Source organism: Neolamprologus brichardi, chromosome 9 (assembly GCF_056152115.1).
Source record: "Neolamprologus brichardi isolate AB-2024 chromosome 9, ASM5615211v1, whole genome shotgun sequence".
Lineage (NCBI taxonomy): Eukaryota > Metazoa > Chordata > Actinopteri > Cichliformes > Cichlidae > Neolamprologus > Neolamprologus brichardi.
This window is the reverse complement of record NC_142112.1, coordinates 29,802,028-29,826,959: the sequence shown is the minus strand read 5'-3', so window position 1 is coordinate 29,826,959 and position 24,932 is coordinate 29,802,028. Positions and strand designations below refer to the sequence as shown.

At 39.8% G+C, this 24,932-nt stretch overlaps 1 protein-coding gene across 1 annotated transcript in view; it reads left to right on the top strand.

The window, feature by feature from the left end:
* The window catches only part of myo3a (myosin IIIA), a 63,674-nt gene that overhangs the window by 15,385 nt on the left and 23,357 nt on the right, over positions 1–24,932 (top strand). Inside the window, exons 5-19 of the mRNA XM_006799244.3 lie at positions 5,039–5,115; positions 8,562–8,707; positions 12,514–12,579; positions 12,717–12,872; positions 13,246–13,287; positions 14,795–14,888; positions 16,575–16,691; positions 17,116–17,220; positions 19,399–19,482; positions 19,757–19,959; positions 21,235–21,333; positions 21,440–21,554; positions 22,262–22,388; positions 22,835–23,042; positions 24,208–24,355. Coding sequence (XP_006799307.1) covers positions 5,039–5,115; positions 8,562–8,707; positions 12,514–12,579; positions 12,717–12,872; positions 13,246–13,287; positions 14,795–14,888; positions 16,575–16,691; positions 17,116–17,220; positions 19,399–19,482; positions 19,757–19,959; positions 21,235–21,333; positions 21,440–21,554; positions 22,262–22,388; positions 22,835–23,042; positions 24,208–24,355 — 1,787 coding nt within the window. The remainder of the gene's footprint in view (positions 1–5,038; positions 5,116–8,561; positions 8,708–12,513; positions 12,580–12,716; positions 12,873–13,245; positions 13,288–14,794; positions 14,889–16,574; positions 16,692–17,115; positions 17,221–19,398; positions 19,483–19,756; positions 19,960–21,234; positions 21,334–21,439; positions 21,555–22,261; positions 22,389–22,834; positions 23,043–24,207; positions 24,356–24,932) is intronic.

Sequence of the window (24,932 nt, the reverse complement as noted above, 5' to 3'; positions counted from 1 at the left end):
TTTATATTTTGTTTCCAAGGAGTAAGGCCTTCTTCTAATTCTGTACTTGACAAATAGTTCTCCCATCTCTCTCTGAAGGTCTTTCAAAGATTTTCTTTGACCATTTTCAGAGGATTTCTTTTGTTTTTGTTTTGTGTGTTAAGCCACTTAAGCCCAACCTATGAACCATTCAAGCATAAAAAAGCACCTAACTCAAGCGATGAACCAGTGTCGTGTCTACACATGAAAGACAACTTAGCAAAGAATCAGTTTTAGATGGTATCTGTCTATGCAACTTTTGCCTCACTCTGATTTAAATTAAAATGCTATAAACACTCACAGATGATATCATACAAATTGTCTGAAGCTATTAATCAGGTTATTGCAATCCTGGCATCTCCAACAGCATCCAGCCATTATTTCTGAGATATATCATCTCTTGCTTATTTACAATAAGAACATCTTATCAAGTGTTTGATGTTTCTCTGGCTCAACCTGTAATGAATGTCCAAGATAGGAAGGATGCCCTATCTCTGAAAAGAATTTATTACATACAAACATTGTTGGTTAGACCAGAGAGCCGGTTTCAATTCACCGTGTTTAGTGCTAAGCTCATGAAACTCTCACAGGAAGTAATTATGTTTAATGTTGGGACACGTTATCATCAGTAAATTGTTGCTGCATTCACTTTAAGGTATAAGAAAGCAGTGGCACCGCTGATCAGCTTATCTTCTATGAATAAATATTTGCCGCTGTGAATGACTGTTATCTGTTCGCACCATATTTGTGGTTGCTGGTTAGAAGTAATGCATGTGGATCAGTTTAGGGAAGATGTTAGAAGAAGCTGTATTATAACAGGAAATAAAGTTTATATTGAAGTGTGGGTTTAAAGGAAGAAGAGCCACAGATTTTCCTGACAGAAATCTCTCGACATCTACTGGATGGTTCCCACTGGTTGAGGTCTTATCTATTTTAATTCCCTGGCAGATCAAATCGGTCATTTGTCCTGTAACTTTCAATTCAATTCAGTTTTTATTTTTGTGCCAGATCGCAACAGTCACCTCAAGCTGCTTCATATTGTAAGGTAAAGATCCTACAATAATACAGAGAAAACGGCAACAATCAGACGATCCTGTTTGAGCAAGCACTTGGTGACAGTGGCAAGGAAAAACTCCCATTTAACATATGTATTGAAAACCACAAAACTAAAAAATCAAAAGCTTCTTGGAAGTCAGAAACACTGTAAATAGCAGGGTTTACCCAATAATTAAACTTTGCTCCCCTTGCACCATAAATAATAATTCATTTTTATAGTTTTTAAGTTTTTATATTCTTGCCAGATTAAAAAAACTGTCTGCTTTCAAGTTTTCTCTTATCATTCTATAAAGTGTTCACATCATAGGCAGCACATTCAAGTAAAACAAGCTATATGCATCACAGGAATTGTTAGGTTTGAGTGCTGCCAGCACAGAGATTCATAGGATTTGTATGGAAAATAAATAAGACCACAAAAACAAATGTTGGTAATTTTAGTCCACTAGATTAGTCTAAATTAAAAGGTCCATTTACTTTTAAAGTTGTAACTAGGGACACCACTGTATTCCTAATTGTGTCTATCAATTTTAAAGACAGCTGTCAGTCTCCTGGTCCTCTAATCGAGCAGTCTCCAACCTTTTTTGCGCCACGGACCGGTTTATGCCCGACAATATTTTCATGGACCGCCTTTAAGGTGTCGCGGATAAATACAACAAAATAAAAACTAGTACCGGTACCGAAAAAAATAAGATTTATTCATAACACACGTGAAAAGACCCAGGAAAACCGAGTTAACGATCAAAACGATAACAAAATAATGCTGAAAACCGATAAAAACCCTGAAAACCATACATTTCACACCTGAGCCTCAACTCTCGCGGCCCGGTACCAAACGACTCACGGACTGGTACCGGTCCGAGGCCCGGGGGTTGGGGACTGCTGCTCTAATCTACATGCTGAAGTGTGTGTGTGGTAGTAAGGAAGGGCTTAAAGTCTCAGAATCAAGAGCCATATGAATGTGTGTGTGAACGGTGAATGTTTGTGGTGAAAAGTCTTTGTTGACTGGTTCACACATCTGCTTTTACGGCAAAAACCCTTATCTCCCATAATATCATGACACCACGCAGGCCTACATACTATTCAATCAGCAGCATGTCCTCCTGTAAATCACACTTCTTGCTTTGTCGCTGCTTGATCTTCACTCTGGGTTGGGCTTTTCATTGCTAACCTTTGTTGACTTGACATGTTCTCGGTAACACGTTGCGTGGGCTGTGGTTAGTTTCTTCTGGCCTCATCACAGTTTTGCACTTTATACATATATATACTCCATACGTACTCCAGTACAGCCTGTAATCTACTGATTTGTGCTTCTGAACAGGACGTTTTCATTTTGTCTTCCTGAAAAATGATTTGTCTGGTCCAATATGATGTCATATGTATTGATTCATGCCCATGTACTCAAAAAGAATATTTTTCACTTTTAAAATGGAAAAAAATGCGTATATTTCGAGAGTGGAGTTGTTGCTGGTGGAGTGACTCATTTTGCTGAAAACACTAGAGGTTTAAGTTAACATCATAAACATCACACATTCTTTGTATTGTTTTTTTTTTTTTTAACATTTTATTACTTTCATAGCGTTGAGCATTAAACACTATGTGGTCAAGATGAGAAAAATCTTTGTGGGTTAAAATACATAAAAAATACTCTGGTTTCTTGATTTCAATCGTACGTGCTGCAAACACAAAATGGACTTCCTGTGAAAATAGTCAGGAATTCATGCTGACTGTCATGAAAAAGCGCAACAGTTTCTGTTCATGGCCATGAAGAAATAATTGCTTTTGCAATTATTTCCTGTTTTGCATGCTCATGCCATTTCAAGTAATGTAGAGTATAAGAGCAGGGTGCATCGCCATCTTTGTCTCCCATTCTCTCCAACATGAACTGAGGTCAGGCAGTTTTTGCAAAAATACCTTAAAAAAACATTTTCATTTATTTCTTCTGTTCTTCGGATAATTAAAAACAGGACTATTTGATTAGTAGCTACAATGTGAACTGTACAGTTTCCATTCCAATTACAACAAGCTGCAAGGTCACTGTGAAATATTTTAGTGCAATGACAACAGGCTGGATTCAAAGAGTATGCAGGCACCCGGGTTGAATCTCATTTATAAAAGTAGCTCCAACTTCTTTTGTGACGTCCCGCTTGCCAGCTTGTACGCTGCCGACAGCTGAGATTTGAATGAGGTCTGTGACGTCACGAAGGAGGAGAAACAAACTCTCAGAGTGACGAAAATGGCGGGGTTGGGGGGGGGGGTCTGACTCGAGCTTCCACGGGTACTGCATCACGCTGGGATTAATGGTTTTTCGTGTGGAGGGGCTCATGCTACACTGAGCAGCTGAAGAGATAAAGCCCCCGCAGTGACTCATCACCGGCGGAGAAACAGAACAGCAAAAAAAAAGACGGACCCAAAAAAGAGCAGCAGAAGAATGAGGAGAGCTGCTCGTTCATCGGTCTCTCATGAATATTCTAATTGACGGCATTATCTCTGTGATGATTATTAAGTGTGTGGCCCACCAGGCTGCACTCCGGGCTAATGTAGTGGAAACAGAGGGGTTGAGAGAGCTTTAATAGGGGGCTCTTTGTGTACCTGTACTTTCACGCGCTGATATTCCTCACACGCCTTATATATCATAACAAACACATACAAGTTTGTGTATAAGGATGAATCCCTGTAAAACTCTAAGTTTGTCTTCACTAATGTGGGGTGATGTTAGTGTGTTTGTGGTTTTACGACACGATGTGACTGTCCCTGTGTGTATGTTCGCCTTATGCCTACATCTCCCCGCCCTGCACATGATTATAATCCCTTTTGATGTTTGCCACAGAACCATTTTCCTTTACACTGCTCATCCCGGCATTTCTCTCCACCCCTGGATTTAACCCCCAAGCTCCAACAGTGACAGCATTTAAATGGATGCGCAGGATCATCACCGTGTCTAAATTTGCTGACATGGTTGGAAATACATTCATGTGGTGTAAATGGCTTTGTTCTGTTACTTAGAGATCGTGCCCGTCTGCACACTTTTGATGTTTTAAACAGATTTTTATGCAGTTCACCATCTGGATGTTTTGTTGCTACATTTCCTCAAATTGCCCTTTCATTTCCTAAAAGCTTTTATGTTGCACGTCTGGCTGCTAAAACACATTTTGCAGAATCTGTGCGCCTCATGTTCTTCGTATAAAAACATGAAGTAGAAGACAGAGACGCGGTTCTGCAGCAGCATGTCGTGCATCACTACATCACCTTTTGTTTGTGGGTTGCCGCTTTTGTCTCGAGGCTTTGCTTTTGTCCCGGTCGCTGCTCTTGATCTGGCCGGCTGCTTCAGCAGAGCCCGCCCTGGGACACATCACAGTGTGGCGTAACACTGATTTGTCTGGACTGGACCGAAGTCACGATTGTGGGTCAGCATGTTCCTTGTCAGGCACATTAACACAGCGCACACACACACGTAATGACACACGTGTCCTCTTTTTCTCTCTGCAGTCCCATTTCTGCTGAACGTATCTGCCTCTGACTTGACTCGGGCCTCTCTAGCATCAGACAATAAATCACTCAGATGCGTCTTGTTCTGGGAGGAGGTGACACGTCTCCGGCCACCAGAGCGTGCTCACAGTTGAATTGTATTCAAATGTTGTTCTTGAAATGCCAAAATTGCTTGCAGTCAAATAAGAATTTGTAATTCATGGCAGTCTATCATTTGGATAAAGAAAAAAAGCACTGCAGATGTTTATGCGTGTGTATTGCTTTTTTCCCTCGTCACTATAGCGACGGCTCTATCAGTGCACGCTTCAAGAGCCGTTGGGCTCTGTATCATTTGAGCCGTGTCCTGCTGTTTACTCTGCACTGTTTCCCTTTTCACAGAGCATCACTTTTACCTGCCAGTGTGATCTTTGTTGAAATAAAAACATGTTATTGAGATATTTTGAATTGTCTCCACTGAGTCTTTTTTTCTACCCTGCAGGTGTTTCAGCCCAGCTGACAAATACCCGTCTGAGGAGGAACACCTCAGTGGGAACCCCCTTCTGGATGGCTCCCGAGGTACGGTAAAAGTGGCCTATAAATGCTCCCGCAGCCTCGTCTCTTTCTGCTACATTAGCCTGGAGCAGATCCCAGTGGACCACAGTTAATAATCATCAAAGAGATAACACTGTCAAATACAATGTGCATGGAAAAAGTGAAATGGGCAGCCTCCATCGTTCATCTCTTGTATAATCATGGCTGAGTGCACTGACAGTATGTATAGCTTGTGTAGAGAAGTGGCTGCATCAAAAATTGAGCGTTTTATACCAGTCGTATGTGTTTGAACCGTATTCTTTTTATAGCAGGTTAATGTGACTTTGTGCTGTGAGCTGGGCTCTCAGCTCGGGGTTCTTAACGACTCTCTGACACCGACTGAAAGGCTGTTTCTATATGATAGTGTTTTTCTTGCTTCAGTAATGCATTAGGGACTAAGCTGCAGTTTTTGTATGCTGTTATCTGTGGCCACTACTGTCAATGTTTATTGACAGCGTTGGAAGCTGTGCTTCCTTTATATTGCAAGTTAGAAGTTCAGTGGTGGTAGGTGAGAGTTTGCACATCAAAGTCTGTTTACAGGTCTTGAGGATGTGCTACTGCATATTTGAAAAAAAGTCCGGCAACACCTTCTGTGCCTCCAGAGGGATCAGTGTGAAGTCCGTTAAACTGCCTCAAGTGTTGTCACTTGCATGGAATAAAAAATAATGTTTTTCAATAATGTAAAAAGTCCAAATTCAGAATAAGTATTTTTTTCTTTTAAGTTGACTGAGAAAATATTTTAATTTTTTTTAGATAATTCATAACTTAATGAAAATTTTAAAAGCGAAGAAGAGGTGCTCATTACCATGTTATGAATGTGGATGCTGCACAGTTTATTCACCAGAGGCCACTTTGGAACGTCCCTGATGGCACCATGATTGGAGCACCAGAAAAGCAGCAACCTGCTGATCTGAGTAATAAACAATAAATAACTAGACATACTACTACGCAGCTTTCTGTGTGGAGTTTGCATGTTCTCCCCATGTTTGCGTGGGTTCCTTCTGGGTACTCCGGCTTTCTCCCACCGTCCAAAGACATGCAGCTTGTGGGGATAGGTTAATTGGATAATCCAAATTGTCACTAGGTGTGAATGTGCGAATGAATGTGAGTGCGAATGGTTGTCTGTCCCTGTGTGTTGGCCCTGCGACAGACTGGCGACCTGTCCAGGGTGTACCTCGCCTCTCGCCCTATGACAGCTGGGATAGGCTCCAGCGCCCCCTGCGACCCTGAAAAGGATAAGCGGAAGCGAATGGATGGATGGACTACTACGCAGTCAGAAAATCATGTGTCTAAAATAACAGCAGGAATCAGCTGACATACTGGAATATTATTGGTCCTGAAATTCCTATACTTGTTTAGGCTCTAAACATCCCTTAATATCAAGGAGAGCAGGTGAACACACATGTTCCAGCTTATTTGGTCTCTCCAGATAAGGGAACACAGTGTGTCTCTGCATTGTTAACAAGCAGCCAGGCTGTCCATAAGTCTTTTATAGATGCAAAACACCCCATCATACTTCTAAAGGCTTCAGTGAGAATGACATTCCTGTCGAGACTTCACCATACGGGGAATCAGCTCCTGAAACAATCCACTGCAGGCATGAAATTCAAGCTTAGTTCCTTTAATGGATCAGTACGATTTAACACATTTCATAATGTGCAAAACTGTCTCCATTTAAAGTTTGTGCTGCAGTCTTTGCTGTTTCACTACTGCTCCGCAAATAGTTGGCAAGTGTTTGCAGACAAGTCAGAACTTAGCATGCAAACCACAGGCAACCACGACAATCTGCTAACAACCAAAGCAATCGCAAGGAGGTCTCAGTTTACCAAAAATAGCAACCAATTTTACTGAGTAACTGCCAGCAGCCCCCAGTAGGTTTTTAAGGAGTAAGATATTTAAATGGATCTTAGAATGAAACAGGGACAACAAACAAAACACACTGCAGAACGTTGGAAAACAAACTTCAGATGACGTTTGGACTGTGCAGTGAATTGATTCATCGTGAAAAAGGCTCGGCAACCCCTGGTGGAGCAACGGCATAGCAGAAAACAGAGCTAACCTGAATGTTAGGAGATGCACTTTTCGCCTCTCAGTCAGACACCATTCATTTATTTTTCATTGAACTTGAAGCCGCAACACTTTTGGAAACCCTCAACAAGTAGAGGAATCTCTTAACCACCCATTTGCACGCTTAACCTCAACACTGATCAAGATTAGATGAGTCATTAGCGGAATTCGTGGGGATGAGATGGGTAAACTTATACTCAGCATGATCACCCCAGATCACCTTGCATGTTCACTTGTTAAATCAAAATAGCTTTTACATGAAGTTTGCATGCCGTGCAAATGCAGGATGCTGCATGACGTGTTGTTGTTAAGGCTCAAGGATTTTAATCTTATTTGTTTAAGACATTTATTCACAAAGGTCTAAGAAAGGGCATTTATCTGAGTGGACTGAGTAGACAAGAAGCACTTGACAGAGCGGAGGTTTCTTCTTTCTAAATATACACTTTGGGGACGATATACAGCGCTGGCTTTATATAAAGTTTACTTCTAAAGAGGATTTGCTTATGCAGGTTTGACTTGGAGGTGAGCTGCATCTTTTCTGCACCGTGTTATACACAATGTTATGTAGATGAGCTTTCTTTTCCAGAATAATTGTGTTTGGTTGTCGCTGTCGAGTTGTGATTTTGGCCGCATTATGTGTCTATATTTGTGTGTTGGTTGGAAATAATTTTGCTGTTTAAAAGTCAGTTTGTCATGTCTTTGCAAATTAGTCTCCTTGAGGACCGATTTAACATTGATTTCTTTTAGTTTTCATTAAGTGTGTTTGCCAGCAACATGACGGAATAATGAAAGTTTTGGGGTTTTGTGGAGTGTGTGTCTTATTGGTTATCTGGTAATGATTTGTCTGGTCTGCATGCATTAGACTCTGCTTGTTCAGAATTGGAAAAACAAATTACTGATTACCGTTAAATGTGTGTATTATATGTGAGTGTGTGGTAATAACAATATGAATCTTGAATGATTCATACTGCTGATTGAGTGCCATACTGCCCGCAGGACAGTGATGATGGACTGTGTGTGTGTGTGTGTGTGTGTGTGTAGGTGTGTGTGTGTGTGTGTGTGTGTGTGTGTGCGAGTGGGTGTGTGCGTTCACTGTTCTGCTCACAGCAAATGATAATGAGGAAGTTGTTTTGGCTGAGCTGCTGCAGTTTGTTTAGTTGCTTTGTTGTTAGTGCTCAACTTTTTAATGACATTTTATATTCTTTCACATTTGTTTGTGTAGAAGCACAAGAAGAAATTAAAAAAAACTTAAATACTGACTTTCAAAGAAGGAAGCAGACCCTGATTTAATTGCTTTACTCGTGATATCTGTAATCAGACATTAGACCACCTGTTATATGTTCTTTATTTCATCATCCCTGCAGGTAATAGCATGTGAGCAGCAGTTGGACTCCACCTACGACGCCCGTTGTGATGTCTGGTCCCTGGGCATCACAGCTATAGAGCTAGGAGATGGAGACCCACCCCTCTCTGACCTCCACCCAATGAGAGCCCTTTTTAAAATACCCAGGTAAACCTGCCATAATGGCATCATATTCTGCTGTGCTGAATGAATTTAAATGATCCGGTTCTTATGACAAATCTGAGCTGAAGGTTGCAAATAAACCAAAGACATGTTGTGCTCTCTTCAAAAATTAGTTTGATTCTCAATAAGACATATTTTATGTTTTATCGAACTGGACTCTGCTTCAAGGCTAATGGCAGCTTTCCTGCACATAATTAAGTTCTCATAGAAATAATTTACTTAATTTAATTTGTACTGTGTTCGCATTTTGTTTATGTAATGTGCTTTTACATTTTTGATATCTTGAAAGGTGCTATTACAGATTAAAGCTATTATTATGCTGTTTTGCCATCCCTGGATTTGATAGAGCTGAGTTATGACTTTGTCAGAGTGATAAAATAATGACTACCCTTTTAATTCGACCCTGTTGTGCATCTTTTCTTTTTTTCTTGTTTTGTCCTCTGAAACACTTTTCATGACTTTTTAATTACAGCTGAGAAAACACAGCTCATTTTGCAAATGTGAATACAGGCATGAACAGTATTAAGCTTTCAGTCTATATCAGTAAATACATAGATAGTACTCAATATGAGTTTATGGATATTTTTTTCTGTAGGTTTTAGAACCTAAAATAGTCTTAAAAACTAAAGTAACTAAACAGAAACTGTCAAATACACTCTGAAAAAAAAATAAAGATAAAATTTAATCGGAAACTACAAAATTATAACCACTCTGTTTTCATTTTTAAAGCTGGAACCATGCATGCAAATAGCCTTTGCCTTAAGATACAGCTCACCGCAGGCAGAAGTAAAACGAGATGATATTTTCTTCACTACCCTGATACGGACCATCTCACAAGACTGGGCATGTTTTCATTATCTGACTCCTCGGCTTGTAAAGATAGCATAATGTATAGCGCTTGCGCTGCAATAAAGAAAAGTCCTCTCCTACTTCCAACATAGTGATTTGTGCCTCTATACAGACTGTCACCACACTAAGTACAGTCTTTTTAGTTCAAATGGCTTTTTTCTGCTTGCAGGGCTTTATCCATTACATACTCCCTCCCTGGCACTCATCCCAATGATCCTGCTGGGAGGAGGCTGCGGGCAAAGCCTCTCTTTCTCTTTGTTTCTACTGTGAGCTGAAGCTGATTTTCTAATTGTTTATCTTCACCTGATTTCAGTGTGAGAGCATTTAACCATCACAGCACAGCTCTTTGGCCATCACTGCCCTGAAACACGCACACGCCTACACACACAGACTGCTGCTGTGTCACGGCTGTCCTGTGTGTTTGCTCTGGGGGTCGTGCTCCGACGGAGCCATCACACAGCTTTCTCACAATCTATGTGACTGCTGCAGCCAGAGCTCCGGGCTCCCTCTTCACACTCCTCACTTCCCTCCGCTCACTACTCTGGCTTCATTTGTCAAGCAGTCTTGGAAAAAGCCACGCTGAGGGCATTAGTTCATCCACTCTCTCTTATTTAGTACACATTTGCCCCCCCTCCCCCAACAGCAAACCACCGAAGCCATTCCTCATTTTTATTATGATTGTTATAATCCTGATTTTTCTATCAATAACTAGTATGGTTATTTTTATCAGTACAGTTTTACCTACTAATTGCAGCACACAAGAGCTTGACACAATGCATGCAAACATATAATACTATAATGTATTTTATATACAGTGATGCCATACAAGCCCATACAGTTTCTCTATTGACGTTTCTTGAGAATTGTCTGCCATATTGGATGTGATGCAACCAACAGTTTGTAGGGTAAAATGCATAAAATCTGCTAGTTGGCAAGTTGTTTCTTGACGATTGCTGGCTGTTGCTGAGTGAAATGGATTGCAAAGCTGGCACTGCATCAAAAGCCTCCTTGTGTTTACTACGGTTGCTGCAGCTCCCTGTAGTTTGTATGGACGGCGCTTACTTGTCTAAAAACTCTCGCAAACCAAACACAAACCAGAAATGGAGAATGTTTGCCTTAAGTAAGTCGCAGCTCAGCTCTGCAGCCAACACACTTAAGAAGTCGCAAATTTTAACTCTAGATTGCTTTGGTAAACAAAGCAGTTGGTATACATGGTTGACTCAACGGCTGCAAGGTGCAAATCAGCCCATCACCCCTCCACCACCGTGCTTGACAGTTATGCTATGTTTGTGTTTTGCCAAATGTGGAGCTGTGAAACATCGCCACATTGGTCCTGTCTGTCCAAGAACATTGTTCTAGGAAGGTTGTTCCCATTTAGGAAGGTTGGTAACTGTGTTGAAATGATGCGCAGAAGTAATTGTTTCTTTCCTCCTTGGTATTGTGTTAACACAGACCTGAATCCTCCAGACCTGCAAACTAACAAATCTTCTACTTTCATAGAGAAGATCAGACTTGCTGATGATCATTTAACTAAGTGCATTTGATAAGCAGCACCTGGCTGATACGTTTCCTATTTATTCCTATGGAAGGCTGTACTTAGCACACACAATGTTTCTGCATGTTTGATTTCACTTTTGTGTAAATAGTGTAATATGTCATGTGTTGCTCTTCATATGTGGTTGTATTTATCTAACTTTAAGTCCTCCTACGGACCAGATTACTTTCATTATGTACTGATGGCTTATTTTCGACATGATTGTTATATTTTGCCAATGTATCATGAATTATGAAAAAACATAGGTCCATACTGAAAGGAGTGTGCAATGGATACATTGTATCATATTTCAACATATGGAGCTGAATCCAAAAAGATAAAGAGCAAACATACAGAGGAACAAGTCCAGTAGTCTTTTATGTTGTTTCCTCATTGCCTTATATTTCAAGGTTCAAGTTTCTTTATTTGTCACCTTGAAACTTGAACCATGAATTTAAATAGGAAGAGAAAATGAGGAATGCAGAGAAGGACTAAGACAACAGTATATGTATGGAAGTCAAATCTGTGCTCAAAGCTTCGGTCTCTGGAGTGGATAAAAGATTTAAAGTGCTATTATAATTGTGCTCAGGTGTTAATAGCTAAGCTTTCATTTTCATTATGTGTAACAGAGAGGATTTAAACTTGCTTCCAATACTTTACTAAGTGAACTTTTGGCAGGCGAAACTGAACAAATTGCTTTAGCGAACTGGGGTACAAACAAGAAATTATATTTAAAACAGTCCAAGTCCTTGTAGCCTTTATAGAGCTTTAAAAAGTAGCTTTATTATTCAGGTAGCCCAATGCAACTACCCCAAGTTATCTCTGCAGGGCTCTCTTTGTCTTTCGGGTAAGAAAAACACTTTAATGATCACAGTATTAGCTGAACAGCCTGAAAATAAAGGCCTGATGCATTTGCTGTCTATATTGGTTGTGTTGTGTGATAAAAAGGAGACGAATGTCCTCTCATTAGACCAATTATTTGCTGTCAGAGCCAACGTGCGAAAGGCCTCCATGCATTAACAGGCAGCCGTGACTTCGCTGCCGAGTACCTGGAACCCTCTCGTAAAGAGGTACTTAAAGCCGAACAGGGAATCCAATTAGCCGAGTTGTTTTTCTGCTGTGAGGCCTTGTTAAGTTTAACCCCACAACAATGTGTGTATGTTTTCAGGGTAAAGTATTTAAGAAGTTCTGGTTTGAGTCTATACACAAGTTTCCTAAAACCAGCTGTAACGATACCATCCAGCTGCACTGCTCTGATGGCTGAAAGCTACCACTTTTTGACACCAGAGAAACACCTCTGGATGCCCTCAGTGACGAATCGTCCCAGCCTTCTGTTCTCCGCCCTGCCCACTTAAATCCTATCTCATCTTATCTTTCCATTTATCTTTTCCATTTCTTCCCGTAACAGAAACCCGCCGCCTACTCTCCACCAGCCGGAGCTCTGGTCAGATGAGTTTAATGACTTCATCTGCAAGTGAGTGTGGCTACTAGTGTTTATCCTTCCTGTGTGAATAATAAATATTTACACAGATAACCCGCTGCTTTGAATATGAATCTGACAAATGCACTGCACTCCTCTTTCTGCCTCATGCTTGTTCTCCGACCTCACAGATGTCTGATTAAGGACTTTGAGCTGAGACCGAATGTGCAAGACCTGCTCCAGCATGTGTTCATCAAACAGACTGTCGGCAGAGAGAAAATCCTGCAAAAACAATTGATTGAGCTCATTGATCTCAACCAGCAAATTGGAGTGATTGAAAAAACAAGGTATTGTGTCCTTATGGCTTTTGTCTCTATGTTTTTGTCCCGATATCTCGCTGTATGAGCCAAATACGCCCGCACCGTAAAGTGTTTGATCGATTTTGATACAAAGCCCATGAAAAACCTAAAACATAACGCCCTTCCTGTCAGCGGTTGTTATATGCTAGGCTGTTGCTTAGCTTTTGCCGACAGTATAATCCAAATTACCCTCCTTGCTGGATGTTTTACAAGCCCTGTCACCCTCCCACAAAAAACAGGTCAGTCCTGCACCGGCTGCACTTGAGCTGTAGGCTCCTTAGCATGAGTTAAAATGTTGCCCTTTAAAGTGAGTTTCTCCCTGTACAGTGATAACATGTCGATCCCGTTTCTGTCATTTAAGCCATCATGGAAAGACAGACAGAAGCTCAGACAGTAATGACAGGTAACTATAGAGGATGCTTTTGTGACGCAGTAGGAGCTTTTATAATTCAGTCAAAGCTCTTGTTGTAGTTGTGATTGCACACGTATTTGCCATCAACTGCCACCCTGCCCTTCTTACATTGTTGTCTGTTGTAATGTTCAAATCATGTTATTGTCACTGTTTGTTCTGTTTTATGAGTTTTCATTTATAATACTGTAATGCCATTTGATGCTGTCAGTGGTTATGATATTTACTGTAAATCAACTACAGGAGCTTAAAAGCTCACTTGAGTTCAGCATCACCTATCAGATAAATGATGCTTCCGTAAAGACACAGTGAAATAGGATTCCTGGAACTTGACCCTGGAACGTTTTCAGGGATTGAGCCTCTGACCTTCCGATTTATAGATGACCTGCTCTACCACCTGAGCAGCAGCTTAACCTGTAGAAAGGCCATATCCCATATATGAGGTGTACTTCATACCATGAAACTTCTCAAATCAGACTGGTCTTAAAAATGTTAGAGCTTGAAAATAGAGGAAAACTAATTCATGCACATGAAGTAACGACCAACTTTTCTTAAAAGAGTTGGTGTCTGACAGTAACATCATGATGTGTTCTGCCTCACTTTCCCCAAAATAATTATTTTAATATTGATATTTTTGTTTACAGGCAGCATCCACAGCCTTCAGCTACACTCTTAAAACTGTATGTTGTTGAAATCATAATATAGTAACTAATATTTGACATGAACATTTGAGCGACCTAGCTTAAGTAGTTCTATAGCTCTTTGAAAATGGCACAGAAAGCTAAAATGTGACAGTTTTCCTATTAAAAGTCGATCATCTTGGAATTATTTAAGGATATCTGGGGCTGGAAGCTTGTGGTCAGCTGACATGGAATGACGGTTATGCATACAAACCCCCAAATTACAAAATTACTTGAACCCCATCAACAACACGTAAGTATCGGGAAACATAAGAGTCATGTTGTCTTTCTAAAAGTTAAATAACAATAAAGCTAAAAGCTTGTTCAGTAAATTATGTTCAGCACTAAATTTGCTGGCTTCCTGATATCACTTGTCAGTAAATGAACTGACTTGTGGTAATAAGATGATGTTGCAATTCCTACAATGGGTAATTGGAATCTTGTGGGATTATTTTATTCCCTTGTGCAGATTTAATCTCTTGAAAGACACATTTACTTTACTAAAAAAGATATGTTTACTAAACTTAAGTCACCCACTTCTGAAGTTTATCCTCCCTGTGGGACTATTTTTGTTTTATTTTATCCCTCTCTGTGTCTACTCTTTCCTTGATGAAAATAGAAGATGCTTGAATAGAGACACGTCCCTGAGGTTAGAGTCGTAGTCAGACCAGCGCGTCCCAGTAAAAGCTCCACTGTGAATGACCTTTCCTGGCCTCTGCAAAGTAGCGGGGCTCGCAGCACAAGTTCTAGAAGAATCTGCAAAATTTAACATTCATTTTTTCAGAGCATGCTCACTAAGCGATGTCATTGGTGTGTTCCAGGCATGAACGTATTCATACCAAAAAAGGAAGCCACATGAAGACACAGGATGCAGACGAGGTGGATGACCTCGCCACCCTTGAGGTTCTAGATGAGGTAAAAAAAAATATAATTAGGCTTTTTCACAGAATTTATTTTTTCCCCCTTCCTGGCTGCACAACATTAGATAACAAGTTAGAGTTAGGATGAAGTCACTGAATGCAGCAAACATTTTCTGGTGAAAAAGAAAAAAACCCAGAGAATTGATGGGAGTTAGAGCTGAAAATCTCTGCCTGTTTTATTTTTCTCCTTGAAAGCATAGGTAGTTTCTATTGAGATACATTTATGAATTTACAGCAGAGTGCTCTGCTCTCTCTCTCTCTTTGCTGATAGAGTTAATGTAGCTCACCCAACAGCCTCTTTCTCTCAGTCTTTCACTTTCATCTATTTTTTAATTGCACTTTGGTGTTTAATTGAAAGGATAACTTGTGCTGGCCTTCACAACCCACACCAAAAATAATGATAGATCAAGTACTGTTTTCTTAACTTACACACCCGTATGTACGCACAGATAAGTGGTATTAATAAAATATTAACTTTGTAATTACCTGCTAAGCCCAAGCCTGTCCCAATCAAAATTGGAATCCTGGCACAGCACTTAGCTGGAATAAAAAGGAAAAAATAATTTCCTTTATTTTTGCACTTCTAGATGGTAACAAATACAACAGCTAAAATTTTCATGTACGATATGATGGAGAAAAAAAATATTTGGTTTATTTGATAGATAGTGATTAATGCGTTTAAGTTCCAAAATGAGTTACAAAAGTATTTTACTTATAACAAGTCAGGTAAATTTAAAATATACACTGTAAAAAGCTGCCAACATGTTGTTCTAACATTAACCAAGAAAAGTCACCACATATTATTTCAATTCTGTTTAATTTAGTTTTATTTATATAGCACCAAAACACAACAGCAGTCACCTAAAGGCACTATATTTAGGGTAAAGACCCTACAGTAATAGAGAAAACCCCAACAATTAGATGGGCCCCTGCGAGCAAGCAACAGTGGGAAGGACAAACTCCCTTTTAACAGGAAGAAACCTCTGGCAGAGCCAGGCTCAGGGAGGAGCAACTATCTGCCACAAAAACAAACAAAAACTCCAAAACGAACATGGTTTTGTTTCCTTTTGCAGAGGAACATTTTTTTATGATATGGTGAATTCTATGTTTATTATATTCAATACTAATACTTTTATATTAAGATTAAAATTAGTGAGTGGTGTTTTTCCTGTTCGAAGTCCTCTTGTTGCATTGGACAAAATATATTGTCATGCAATATAAAAAGTCGCTTGAGTGATTAAACGACTAGTTTAGAAATGATAATCAAAAATGAACATTGATTGAACGTTTACTGCATCTACTGTGATATATTTGTATTTAAGCGCTGTTGAAGGTACACTATGTCACATTATGACATTTAGCATCATTTTTCCTAATTACCCATTCTGGTCTTTCAAGGACCAAAACAAAACAAAGCAAAAATACACAGCAGCATCTTTGACAGAAAGAACATTTGGAACAATTTATCAAATCTGAGGGATGAACTGACATATTGAATGAGTTGCCAGCGGATATTTCCACCCATCCTTCAAGCTGAAATGGGCTGCTGGTTTGATGGAAACGTTGGCAGAAACTAAACTTCTGTGGGTTGTTTTTTTATATATATAAATATAGTTCTGACTGTCATTTAACAAGCATCTCATACTGATATTTATTGTCTTTGTTTATTTTTTTTTTTCAGAACACTGTCGCGGATCAGCTTCAGAATCGCTATGGAAAAGATCAAATTTACACATATGTGGGAGACACCCTCATTGCAGTCAATCCTTTCCATAACATGGAGATATACACGCCTGAGGTCAGTGGAGATAAATAGACCTTTGTTTTATTTGGATCTGTGTTCTTTCCGTGTACATGCATCTCTACATTTGGTCAATAATGCAGTGAATGTAGCCCGGCATAGCTCATTAGAGCCTCTGCAGTTCTTCAGTCTGCTGCATCCCATTTGGCTTCAAACAGCGCACACACATTTTCACAGATACTACCGCTGTTTTTCTGCCTCGTCCATAACTCAGTGGCTCTATTTTCCTCTCAATTATCATGTTTTTGCCTCAAGTTTGTTGCTAATTTTTCATTTATGTCCTGAGAGAATATTACAAATCCGCTTTGTAAAATCCTTAATTTAGTTTTCTAAATCTAAATCTATATCTATTTTGTTGTATTCATTACACTCTTGAGCACGTCTTTAACAAGCTTTTATGTTTTTCTCCCTCTCTTCATAGCACACTAAGATGTACATAGGAGCTAAGCGTACAGCTAACCCACCACACATCTTCGCTGTGGCTGATACTGCCTACCAATCTATGGTGTCATACAATGCTGATCAGGTAATAAGCTCTTCAGTTATTACAAACTGGTTGAGTTTACTTGTTTAAGTGCTGTTCCACACGATGCCAGAGCAGCAGTTTGACAACACAGACACTAAAAAATACAGAAACCAGATACCAGAAGGTACCAAAAGCAGGTTCTGTTTTTTTTTAATTTTTTAAATTTATTTATTTTTTGCAGGGTTGGGGGGATTTTGTGTGTGATTTCGTGTGATGCTAATAATGCTAAATCTAGTTTGCTAGGATGGTTAGCATGGTGTGTCTAGTATTCGATATTGGAGAATTGGCAAGTGAATTAAGGCCTTTTGATTGGATCGTCTTTGGGGAAATTCAAGTACATCCTTTCTAAGAAAGAAAGTTTGCACAAGACTCTGAACAGTACTGTGAAAAATTAAATACACCCCACGATTCAATAGCTTGCAGAGCCAGTCTCTGTGGACGAACTTTAGCCCACTCTTCTTTACAGTGTTGTTTCAGTTCATTGAGGTTTGTGGTAGTGATGTGCGGATCGATTCTGAAATATCGATTCCTCCGATACCAGTCATTTATGTTCTAGAATCGATTCTCACATTAAAATATCGATATTTTAGTAATTTAGGGTAAATTTGTAGTTTATCATTAACAGGAACACAGTGGAAAGAAACTATATCATTCAGATTGTCTACATTCAAAGGAATTACTTCCTCTTCCGCCTTTCATAGTCATTTGCGAAATTACGGCTGTATAAATGTCTCACAGCCGCTGGCTCACAACAATGGCTGAGCGTAATTGGAGTCATATGTGGACTTATTTTACCTCCACAAACAGCTGAGACGTGGTTTGCGATACATGTGGCAAAAAAGTGAGGTGTTGTGGACATACTAGGGAGACATTCAAAAAGGCTGTTGGGGGGGATAAATTCATTTCACAGTGTTTATTTATTGGATAAAATACGTTAAATGTCACCGTTATTATTGGCCGGCCCGGAAACAGCGGGGGTTTCCAAATTCAGAGGCTGCTTCCACCTGATGACCCGGAAAGCCGGGTAGTGCGTCACGAGCTCCCTCGGTGGAGTGAAACGCCGCCGTCTGTTCCTTGCTATCTAAAATATAACCTGGCGCTGGCGTGAACTCTCTACCATCTCACACTTCTGTTTAATCAGTTTTCTTTTTGACGTTTATTCAGCTGTGTGAAAACCCCAGAGGAACCCACCCAATGGATTAATAAAGTTAAATTTAATTTAATCTAATAACTTTAATCTCAGCCAAACCGATTTCCTCACGAACAAATCAAAAACTGGAAAAGCCAAACAACATTTTTAAGTTATCACAGTGACTTATATATCATGTTTAACCCGAGTAACGAAAGACCGCGGGGGTTTGAAAACAATGTGTCAGATATTTCAAGTTTACACAGCTACATTCTCACCTGAAAATATGTTAAAATTGGTTATGAAAATATATTAAAATTCGGGATTCTCCCGGAAAAATCGGGAGGGTTGGCATGTATGGTTGTGGCAACATCACTAACCTTGTCAAACACCTCAGAGTAAATCATATCACAGAATATGACAAGCGTATATTGAGGCAAACTGAAGAGGAGTAGAGGGACAGGTGCTGCTAGGGCGAGATCAGACGTCTCTCACAGAGTCCTTTAGTGCTGCAGGCAGGCAACGTGTTCAAATAGCGCATAACTTCAGTTTTTTTTATTTCTATTTCTATATTTTCATTTCTATATGATTAACTCTGCATTATTAAGTGATGAGAACAAGTAATCTGATATTACGCGAAAATTTGAGATACAATAAATAAAATACGTTTTTGTACAAAGTATCGGTATCGGATCAGTATCGTCGATACCACCCTGAATATTACTTGGTATCGGATCGGAAAGGAAATCAGTGGTATCGCACATCACTAGTTTGTGGGCATTCATTTATACACAGTTCGCTTAATATCCTGTTACAGCTTTGCAATCTGGTTCATTTCAAAAACTGATTATTTTCTTTTTTAGGCATTCTGTAGATTTGCTAGTGTGCTTGGGATCATTGTCTTGCAATATGATTTTATTGTTAATAAAGCTAATATAATATGCCTGTCCTATATGGACTCTGTATTTGAATTTTCTTTGTAAAAGAAAGCCAGTATGTTGATTCTCTCTCCACAATTAAATGTGACTCAAGTGACTTCTTGTGTGCAGTGTATTGTGATCAGTGGGGAAAGTGGAGCAGGGAAAACAGAGAGTGCTCATCTGCTGGTGCAGCAGCTGACGGTTCTCGGGAAGGTGAGTCATGAAATCCAACCAGCACAACGCTTGATCGTTTGGTAGATATTCTGTTAACGCAGTTTGAAGATCTTGTAATGAGTTCATTGGTGCTGCAGTTAGTGCCAGTCATGATATGAAGGCCAACTAAACAGGAAATTTCATTTCTCTTGACCTTTTTTGTATTCATATGAGCAGATTATAGAAAGTGGTAGTGCTACTTGTCACAGTGTAACACTTTCTTTTTTTTTTAAAATTAGTCCCCCAAACTAAAGTGGAATGATATTTTGTTTAGGCCAATAATAGGACACTCCAGGAGAAGATCCTGCTGGTCAACAGCTTGGTGGAGGCATTTGGAAATGCCTGCACTGTCATCAATGACAACTCCAGCCGCTTCGGCAAGTACCTGGAAATGAAGTTCAACGGTGGTGGAACAGTGGTCGGAGCACAGATATCCGAGTATCTGCTGGAAAAATCCAGAGTTGTCCACCAGGCGATGTAAATATCACTTCCTGTTTCTTGTGTTGGTCTCGGTTATAACAGTCAAATGAAGGTGACTGTTATCACCTTCATTTGAGAGTGCCATTCATAGAAAAATACAAATAATCTCTCTGTTCATTTTCTGAAAGAACATTGCCGTGAAGGTTATTGTTCTGCCCGCTTTCCACGGATCAGCGGATAATAGATTGTCTCTTTTTCTTGCTCTCTTTCACATCTGCTTTTTCATTTGAAACTGGTGGCATTTGCTTTCACCTGCATTTCACTCGGTCCATCATTTCTTCTTATCGTGTGTCTGGGGAGCAGACCGGGTCAAGTGGAAGGGCTAGCTTATTTCCTGTTGGATCAAAGATTGTGGTCTTGCGTGTGTCTTTAAGGGAACTTCAAAGACACACTCAAGTACTGCATTGGAAAACAGACACACGTCAGAAAGGGCTCGATTAGGCCGTACATTGTATGAATATTTAGTCTGTTAATGGGTGTCGTATTTGGGTTAATAGAAAACAGGGTGAACTCTTATGTTTTCATGAATTAATCTTTATTCACATGTTGCATATTTTGTTACCCCTGCAAGATACTTTTCAATTGCTTCATTTTGGGTATATTTTAATGACACACACACACACCTGAAATGATTGTTGATGCTTTCCGATGGGATTTGGTGACAGTATCCTGAATCAAATTTAGTTTAATTATCCTGTTGAAACAAAAATGGTTATTTACTAATGGATTTAGCAAAAGATTAGACAGGTTTTCCTTCATCATATTCATGATTAATATAAATTTAAGCTTAAATTTTATTCATAATAAACAACCAAAGGCATTCAGTGTTCATCATCATTCATCTATGCTTGTAATTTATTTAAGTCTTACAATAATTTAAAGAAGGATCGTCAGCCTTCTTTATTCAAACGAATATGGGAAAGCGTAGGATTGTTTGCAGATTATATTAGTTTGTCTGCTTTCCCTCCAAATTCCAAAACTATGACATCACAACAATGGGATTGGTCAGTAGCAATGTTGATCCTGGACACTATTAACATGATGCAGGAGTAACACCAACATGGAGATATCAGCTACACCAGGTTTTTAAAAAGCTGGAAACATGTTAACTAATGATTCCTGTGCATATTTTAGCATTGATCATGTTTATTTTGTTATAAATTTTCTTAAGAAAACAAAACTGGAGTCATGTTAATCATGTGGCGAAAACATTTACCTAGCATGTCTCCTTTTCAAGAATTTGTTTTCCACTATATGTGTGTGTTTCCACAGGGGGGAGAGGAACTTCCACATCTTTTACTACATTTATGCTGGTCTGGCTGACAGGAAGAAGCTAGCCCACTACAAGCTCTCTGACAGCAAAACACCTAAGTAAGTTTGACATTCCTTAGCAATTTTCCCAAAACACTGTTATCTGCGTCCCATGCTGCAAACTCCCAACTTCCAGAGACCCCAGTGGTTCCTTTTTGTTTTGCAGGTATCTGTACCACGAGAACATTAAACTTGGGCCTGACATAGTGAACAACGCTTCCTACAAGGAGCAGTTTGATGCAGTCGAGCAGTGTTTCAAAGTCATTGGATTCACCCTGGAGGTATAAACTGATGGATTCATTACTGGGCCACAGGTTTAGCAGTATAACCTTGATCCCAGTGTTCACACTGACTTGTTCTCACTCGCCCCCATTAAAGTCACTCTATGTAAAAATAACATGTAAACAATCTTACTAGCTATAGCACCAGTATTGCTGGCATTTCAGAATCAGTGTGATCATGCTGGCGCTCTCGTCTTGTATATGGCTTGTGATGGAACATAAAGCTGCAGGCACATGTAGGCAGTCAGTTCTTGACATTGTGAAAACCTAATGAGGCTCAAAGTACTGATTGCTCTTGGGATCTCCACATCAATAGTACTTATGTTATAATCACTTGGCAGTGCTATTTTACTGTGTCGTTTTGTCGTCCATGAAATGCACTTCAAGCTGATCCCTTAATATATGTGCTGCAGGTGAATTAGTGTTTTTTTTGTTTGTTTTTTCAAATCTGCATTGTTTGTAGATTTAAGACTTTAACAAACTGTGCCCGTTTTTGGTCTATTTGAACTGCTTTCATAGTTCAAAATAATAATTGAGCCACCTATTTTCGGATTGGCTACTCCTGGCAAACAGAAGTTTAAACAGCAGGTGGGCGGAGCTTCTGTGCTCAAAGCTAGAGCTATGAGTCTGAGGTGACCATATTAGGGATAGTTGCACACACTGATACATGTTTCCATACAAACTGTATTTGTTCTAATTTTTTGCAGGAGCTCGGAAATGTTTACAGCACACTGGCTGCCATCCTCAACTCTGGGGACGTTGAGTTTTCTCCAGTTGCCTCAGAGCACCAAACAGACAAGAGCAACATCTGCAACATGTCTGTCTTGGAGAACGGTAAGAAAAGAGAGAAAGAAGCACAGTGATTGATGACAGAAAACCAAATATGACTCTGACTTTCCTCTGCTACACCCCCTTCATCCGCCTCCCTCTTTTGCTAACCATCATTAACTCTGCAGGAGTCCTCCATGTTTAGATAAATACAGGAAATGATTTGGTTAAATCAATTACCCAAGACTGCGTTAGTACATAAAAATCATTAAGAAGCATACATTTTTAATGGTTAGATATTATAGTGCATGCTTTGCATTATATTTTCTGAATTCAAACACCTGTTCTGAATGGTGATTTAGAAAACAACATAGATGCGGCCTATTAATTGAATGAATATTCTCCTGCTCAGTCAGAATGAGGCTACATATTGCATAAGATGTGCTGCTTTGAGTAAACTCCACACTATAAATGCTAACTTTTATCCCCTTCCTTATCTCATGTCACCTCAGTGGCATCTCTGCTTCGTATCCGCTCAGACGAGCTGCAGGAAGCCCTGACCTCCCACTGTGTTGTGGCCCGCGGAGAGACGATCGTCAGACCCAACACAGTGGAAAAAGCGGTGGAGGTGAGGGACGCCATGGGTAAAGCTCTCTACAGCCGCCTCTTCAGCTGGATTGTCAACCGAATCAACGCGCTGCTGCGGCCTGACAGCCAAGGGTAAGATGGGGGGGCAGAGAGTGTAACGGTGTGTTTGGTTGTCACGAATGAGGTCGTCTGACAAAGTTCCTGCTTTTGGATTAAAATAGATACACAACTAGATTCACTGCCAAGTCTTTAAAACTGCAGAATATACTAGTATTTCGTGGGCACGTTATACCCATTTTGTGCCCACGAAGTAGTATTTTGTGGCCACAATTTATTTATTTTTTGGACCATGTCATCAGAGGGGCTCCGTAGTTTTAAACATAAAAAGACTATAAATGAATTATAAATGAATAAATTTGAATAAATGATGATGAATAAATTTCTAACATTTAAATGATGTCTGTCTACTAACATCCTTTCAGCTGAAGTGCTAAAAATTGCACTTCCGCTAATGGCCACTAGAGGCTCATTCTAGAAGCCTGTAGAGCAGGGGTGGGCAATCTCAGTCCACAGGGGCAGGTGTCCCTGCAGGTTTTAGATCTCACCTTGGGTCAACACACCTGAATCACATGATTAGTTCGTTAGCAGGCCTCTGGAGAACTTCAAGACATGTTGAGGAGCTAATTTAGCCATTTAAATCAGCTGTGTTGGTTCGAGGACACATCTAAAACCTGCAGGACACCGGCCCTCGAGGCCTGGAATTGCCCACCCATGCTCTAGAGTCATACACTCCATGCCCAGTTTTCAAGCAGAAATAAACATTTCTGCAGCCTGCTACAAAATTCTCTTATGCTATTTCTAGCTAATTTACACCTTTATGACAGATGTATGTTGGTAAATTTTAAAAAAATATTTTAAGGCTTTAAGTTTTACTTTTTACATTATTTCGTCCATTTTGAATTATTTTCTCAAAGGTCTGAATGAGTAAGTTTAAATTTTGACAAAAAATAATCTGAAATTTTGACTTGCTGTATGGATGGGGAAAAAAATCAGTTGCAGATAAGCTTCCAACTAAATACCCAAGACCTTTTACTTTTTACACAAGTAAGAATCATAACTTAAAAATAAGAAAAGTATGTGAGTGCTCAGCTAGAGTAGAGAAGTGCAAAATAAGAACCAGTCCACTTACCATTTAAGTGTCAGGCTACCAGAACAACATAGCCATCCCTAGCACCACACGGTTAGCTATTCTATAAATGCATTTAAAGATTTAACATTTTATCCTCGTCTTCTCCAGAGAGGACGACAAGGGCCTTAACATCGGCATCTTGGACATATTTGGTTTTGAAAACTTCAAGAAGAACTCCTTCGAGCAGCTCTGCATCAACATTGCCAACGAGCAGATCCAGTTTTACTTCAACCAGCACATCTTTGCGTGGGAACAGGTAAAGTTCAGCCCACGAACCTCACACCAGCATGCCCGCCAGCCTGTCACTAAATTCAAATAACACTTTCTCAGAACGTGAATCCCTCCTGAACAGCTCTCTGTGTGCAGTTTTCACCTTGGTTCTAACTCATTTCCATCTAAATTGAGATAACATGTCATCGTTTGTCAGTCTGCATTTTAAAAGAGATGGCAAGGGTAAAATATGCTGCCGTCTTTATTCACGGCAGAATGAGGTTCTCTGTTCTCCCCTCGTGCAGTCTCGTGAGAGGGTTTTGCCTTTGGGGGGGTCAGAGAATGGTTTGCCAATGTTAAATGATTTGGAGTCACCCACTGGGAGGTGTTATAAATCATTCTAAACGAGGGTCAATTAGGAGTTGAAGACACTTAGTGCTGGACTTAAATTCACTCTTGGGTATTGTTGGAACCAGGCCCAGAAATATATTGTCCTATGCAGCCATCATATGTATATCCAGAGCATAAGGGAAATGTACGGTGCTGTGAGATTGATAGTTCTACATAAATAAGGCAGAATTAAAGGATTGCTGTGTGGTAAGGTTTTATCAGCAGTGTATTTA